Below are 6,000 nucleotides of genomic sequence, written 5' to 3'. Positions count from 1 at the left end.
TGCGCGCCGCCGCGGGCCGGGCTCCGCCGGGGGCAGCGCGTCGCCGGCGGGCGGGGAGCGAGGGGGTGCCGGGTCCGGGCTGCCGCCACCGCCGGCTTCTCACACGTGAAGGGCCGTAGCCGCCCCGCCGAGGAGCCCCGCTGTCCTGCAGTGCGGGGGCTTCCCCTCCGCCTGCCCTCGGGGCACCGCGCCGCACCGCTCGCCCCCGCACCGCCGCTCCTGGGAGGCGCCGCGGCGCTGCCCCCGTGAACGCTCCCCACGGGGTGGGCGTGGGGAAGGGTGGGTGCTGCGGCGGCCTCCCGTCCCCGGGCGTCCCAGCCCCGCCGGCGGTGGATGCACCCGGGAGGAGCCGCCGAGCCCGCCCAGCCCTTCCAGCCCCCCGCGGGGGGGACGCGGGGGCCGCCGCGATGACTTGACGCCGGGCCGGGCCGTGCCGTGCCATGGAGGGGATGACACGCTTCGTGGTGGCCGCGGCGCGGTGGCGGCCGGCGCTGCCCGCCCTGCTGCCGCTGCTGCTCGCCGTGCCGGCGCTGCGGGGCTCGCCCGCCGCAGGTAAGGGAACAAAGGGGGCCCGAGGGGCAGGTGTGCGGGGCCCAGGCCGTGCCGGGAGCGGGGCGGTGCGGGGGGCGGCAGCGCCGGTAACAATGCGGCAGTGCCGGCGGGCGGGGGCCGGGGGCCGGCGCGGCGCGGCCGGGGAGCTCCGCCAGAAAAGGCGCGCATTGTTCGCAGCCAGACCGCGAACGCTCCTGTGCAGGGCCGTGGCAGCCCCCAGGCTCCGGGGCCGGGACCCGACCCGGGGAAGCGAAGGAGAGAAGCGGTGCGGGGACAAAGGGGACACCCGGCGTTTCGGGCGTGTGGGGTGTCCTGTGCCAGTGGTCGCCCGGAGTTGTGGCTTCAGCGCCCGGGGCGTTTGGAGGTGCTCCGTGTCGGGCGGCGGTAGCACCTGCGGGGTGCATGCGGGGTAGCCTGGCTCTCCTTCACCTTTCGAGTGAGGAGGCGTCGGAGCCTCTCGAAACGTCCAGTACGACTTACCAAGCACCGCCGTGGCATGACTTGGGTGTGGAGAGAACGGTTCGGGCTCCAGAGGGTGGTGTATTCAGTAGGTGTTTTGGAAAAGCCATGTGACTGCTTTTTTTTCCTCTCCTCTTTTCTCTTGTGGCTCTAGGTATCAAAATTAGTCTGTAGTTAAGCAGATAGTTTAATCACAAAGATGTCTCATTTGGTTCTGGTCCCATAGCACTTCTTGGGTTATCTTTAATACTTAAAAAAAAATTGTAACAACTACAATTTCATGAAAAGATAGTTTTGCTGTGACTAGGTTTTCTTTTTGGCAGATAACGGGTATAAAGTAATACATTTTTATCAACAGCAGTAAGTTGTTGATAAGTGGCAAGAAGTGATAAGAACCTGCAGTAACCTGTTTCATGAAGTGGACCAACTAGTGTTGACTCTTTTGTTCAAACACAAGAATTGTGATTATTGTTGGGTGCTTAAGAACCTTGGTGTTATAAAACATGCTTATCTCTTTATAATAATCCTTTATTCCACTTCAGAAAGTAGTTCGTGTTTTGGAGGTGACTAGTTAGCTTTTCAGGGAAGTTACATTCTCCTCCAGCTCCCTTCTAGCCTGCAAGAGGTGTTCCATTCCAGGCTACATGAAAATTGATAGTTCATAGTAAACTTCAGCGATTTTTTTTTTTTTTCTTAAATAGATCAGGCATTGCATACAAGTAGAAGGCAAAGCAGTAGGCTCATAAATTGGAAATCTGCTTGTGTTTTTTTGCCTTGTAGAATGGCTGGGGTTTTTTTCTGTATTTTCATAGTAAGTCAGTGAAGGCTTTTGTTTATTTCTCTAATACATAGTAGCTTTTAATTAAACATAGCTGTGAATTTCTGTAAACATTTGTGTGATTATTGTGCATTCTTGTATAACTTAAAAACAGCAGTAGAAATGTTATGTAACTCAGCCAGCGTTTGAGCTGCTGGAATAGAGTACTGAGAGACAACAGATCTTGCCCAAAGCCATGCTTTCCTGCTCAGTCTAGGACAGGAGCCTTTAAGCTGTTTTGATTTGAGAGTCCTCTATGTTTTCAGTTTCCACTGGGCATGTGAATCATGTGCAATGAACTTGAGGATACTAAGAGTAAATTTGCTCTTCAGAGGACGCTTTTTTGTAGGCATCTCAGAAATGGTCCATTGATTGCAGATATTTAAAGTCTGCAGGTTGAAGAGAACAAAACTGTTTTGTTCCTTTTCATTTAGTGAAATGCTTTATTTAAAAGTGTGACAGGAGTCTGATTTCTCTGTCTGGGGCCCATAAGGTTTAGAAAACACAGTCTTTATCGTAATGCTTTCTTTAGTCTTGAAATGTTTTGATGGTGTAATGGGTGCTGTGAATCAGAAGAGCTGTATACTGACCAAATGCAGCAGGTTTGGACAGCATTCACTTAACTGATCAACATATTTACAACTCTTGTAAATCTCTCTAGGGTGCAGTTCATTTGCCATATGTCTTCAGTGCCATATGGTCTTGACCAGTCTAGGGACAGCAAGAGCAAACTGCTACAGCTCTGGGTTACACAGAAGAAGCATACAGTAAGAGTGGAGTGGCCACTTACTTGCAGTTGAAATAGCAAAGTCAATACTTAAGAAAGTTTAGTAGTTAAACAACTTGGGTTTTGGAATGCTTGATCCAGCTCCCACAAAAGTCACATGGCGCTGAATCAGGACTTCAGCTTCCCCAGTTAAGCAGATGCTGAACTCTTAGTATGTGGTTGGACTGCCAATGTGCTAAAGGTAGGTCTGCATTTGAGCACCTCAGTGAAGCAGGGCCTTGACTAGGCTCTTTGAATGTCTCGCTGCTCAGCACAGGCTGTGTTTTTGCTTTTGTTCCATTGCACAATCTGTACAACTCCTGCACTGACAATCAGGAGGATTTATCTTGTCTCACTGTGCTGTTTGCATGAGAGGGAGGAGAACTCTGTGTTGGACTCTGGAAAGACTGCAGTGAGTCTCCTCAGAGACTCAGGGACCAAAGGCAAGTTGTGGAGGTCAAGCAAGGAATCAGATGTAGCTGTCTTATGGGACAGTTGCAGGATATTGTTTATTCAACTTAATTGCATTAGTCTGTTGCAAACACTTGAGTTGGCATCGTGTCTCTTGTGGCCAGTTCATCTTGTCAAGCTTGCTTCCAGTTCATTTTCACAGAAGACTCATATGGTTGGAGGATTCTCTTTATGATTGCTTTCTATGCTGTGCTAGCTTTATTTATGTCAGCCTCGTGTCTACAAGCTACACTTGTAGTCATGCCAGAAGAAATGTGTTTTTTGTTTGCATGTTCTTTCAAGAAGTAAGAATGCTAAACAAGCTAGTGGACAGTGCAGCTTTTTGTTCGGTGGTGTCTGTTTTGTGAGTGTTTTTTGTGAAGCAAGGTCTTAGACTTTCCAGGCAGGGCTGGAACTTGAAATACAGCATGACTTCAGCAAAGCAGGCTTTAACAGCTTTGACCTACCTTGGGTAATAGATTTCAGGAACTAGGCACATTACAGAACAGTGACTCTTGTTGTAGCACAGATCTTTTCCAAGAAGTCTTGGGAAGCTGGGGATTGTGGTAAATGGCAGGTTCTGACATCCCTGTTCTTGCTTGTCAGTTCAGAATGTGTGTGTGTGGGGGAGTTGCTTGGGAGAGAAGTGAGGCAGAACAGACTTCTTAATAATACAGTCTCATTTCAGCTGTGGGAGACATGGCTTTCCTTCATTTGAAAGTAGATCTGCTTGTGGCTGATCTCCTAAACTACCAGTGAGTCTCCAGCTTTACCCATTGTGGCAGACAGTATGAATAACACTGGTTGTGTAAGAGTTATTATGGATGATGTCCTTAAGTACCAGTGTGTGTCTCCAGCCTGGCCCATTGTGGCATACAGCACGATGAATGCTAATTGCATAAGAGTTATTAAATAAAGTATGTCCTGGGAACCTGGGTATAAGGAACAAGCTGCAAGGAAATGGTTATCTTTTAAATTTTGTCTTAGAATCACATAGTTTAGTAAAATGGTAGCGTTAATAAACTTAATTATGCAGACTTAATTTCTATTTTGGCTCACGTATATGAATCCCATTCTCATGGAGTCCTTGTAAGTATGGACAGTTTTTTTGCCCTGCAGTTACCTGATATGATGCCTTTCTATCTCTTGAAAAGTCATATATTTCTATGCTTTTCTGTAGTGATTGCCAAACACACATGAGCTCAATAACAACTTTGAGTGACACTCCCTGTATATACTGTGTATATATACTGTGTTTTCAGCTGTTGATGTTACTGGGGACAGCTGTTTTGGAAGACTAAGGGAAAACCTTTTATAAGAGCAATACATTAGTGGTCTGTTTTTCCTAGCACATGAGACTGGGGGGAAAAAGATAAAATTGACAATCAGTACTCACATCACTCACTCATTAATGTAATTAATGGCATGTGGAATGCCCAGTAAATATTGGAAGATGGTAAACAGGCCTGATTGTGCTGGATCTTACTAAAGCTATAAGATGTGTCTAAGAAATATTTCTGTTTTGCGGTGGAGTTGAGAACAAACTTAAATATTTCAGTTGAGATTTTGTAAAGTGTGCATTTAGCTATGGGCTGAAGCTTTTTCTTCTTTGCAAAATATCAGTTGAAAGAGTTCAGCAACTTCTGATGTTGAGGCAAGAGGAAAACAATGGCTTCTGCTTTGAGTTCTGCCAGCTTCTTTTCTGAACAACTTTAATACCCGTATGCTTTGGAGCATGCAGTTAAACTTTGGTGGATTGTGTCTGCTCTGAAGGGGATATTTTATCCACTCCTGCTTTGAAAATGATTTTTCCGCTTCAAAAGCTGGTAATGACTGAATGTAGGTAGACATGGCTACAATAGAGAAGATGACATTTTTTTTGTCAGCTGAAGCTTGAATAAGGCCTGTTCTCATGGGACCTCACCTGGTCCCATGTCAGTACTGACCAGGAGTATATGTATCACCTGGGTAGATGTACTCAGCATGCTTCCCATAGCCCAAAATGTTATGTGAAAGATTGGACTTTGCTGTGAAAGTCTATCAGAACTGCTCCTGAAGTGGGACTTGATTGAGCTTCAGGACTGAGAACTGGGCACCTGCCTGCCTTGTGTTTAAGGACATGTCTCTGCTTTGTAATGCTTTACTTTCTTTAGGGCATCTTTGGCATCTGCCTTCTGGTGCACTGTTGTGTGGTGGTCTTTGACTGCATTAGGCCCAAGAGGGCAAACAGAAAGAAGGCTTTAGAGGGAGCCAACATGGGACTTAGGTTTAGTTTGGAGTAAGGGTCTAAGGATCTTTCCAGTCACTCTTCTGCTTGCTGATGAGATGTGTCCAGAAACCTGGAAGCTGTAGGAGTAGGAGGGGAAGAGACACAAATCCAAGAAGGTTTGTCAGATGAAAGAAAGTGGAGCTGGCAGGGCACAAAGACTAGGGGGCAAGACAGTAGGTCAGGGGTGTAAAATAGGTCTGTAGATGAGGGAAAGTGCAATGCAGAATTTAATCCTAGATGAAGCAAGCAATGCAGTCTGGTAGTAGGATAAGCATACTGGGAAACACAGATGGACTCAGTTTAAAAAAGGAAAATAAACATCAAAAAATAGTGTTGAAAGGATGAATCAGAAGTGGGGAAGACAAGGGACTGGGACAAGACTGGAGGAGATGTGACCAAAAGCATCAAGCTTGCAATTTAGGAATGGGAAAATGTGTGCCTGCTGCTCTGGGACACTTCCTTCAGAATCTGGCACAGGATTCAGGGCTTCAGAGTGTTGGTCCTTTTCTCCTCTTAGCCAGAAGCATGATAATCTGCTGCTGCTCCTTGGAATGTTTCATGAATGTGCATGAATCAGACTTGTGACAGAAGTGTTTTTCTAAGTTTGTTTTAAGAACTGGAAAAATTCCTCCACAAAAGTTGTAGCGGCATATGAAAACTGCAAAGGCAAAAATCAGCAAGTTGGAA

General features: G+C 47.1%; 1 protein-coding gene across 4 annotated transcripts in view; it reads left to right on the top strand.

Moving 5' to 3' along the window:
• Positions 1–31: 31 nt before the first annotated feature.
• KIAA1549 (KIAA1549 ortholog) overlaps positions 32–6,000 on the top strand; it is a 148,112-nt gene continuing 142,143 nt past the window's right edge. For 3 of the 4 annotated variants that reach the window (XM_042051281.1, XM_042051283.1, XM_042051280.1), the window contains exon 1: positions 33–552. In XM_042051281.1, the coding sequence (XP_041907215.1) occupies positions 441–552 (112 nt within the window). In that variant the 5' untranslated portion in view covers positions 33–440. Of the gene's footprint in view, positions 553–6,000 lie in introns of all 4 variants that reach the window. The other variant, XM_042051282.1, reaches the window with a different exon arrangement.

This window comes from Corvus kubaryi, unplaced genomic scaffold (assembly GCF_017639235.1).
Source record: "Corvus kubaryi isolate FWS band 111438036 unplaced genomic scaffold, C.kubaryi_AGA036_p1.0 74, whole genome shotgun sequence".
NCBI lineage: Eukaryota > Metazoa > Chordata > Aves > Passeriformes > Corvidae > Corvus > Corvus kubaryi.
The sequence above is the reverse complement of the archived record's forward strand: the minus strand, read 5'-3'. Positions and strand labels throughout refer to the sequence as shown.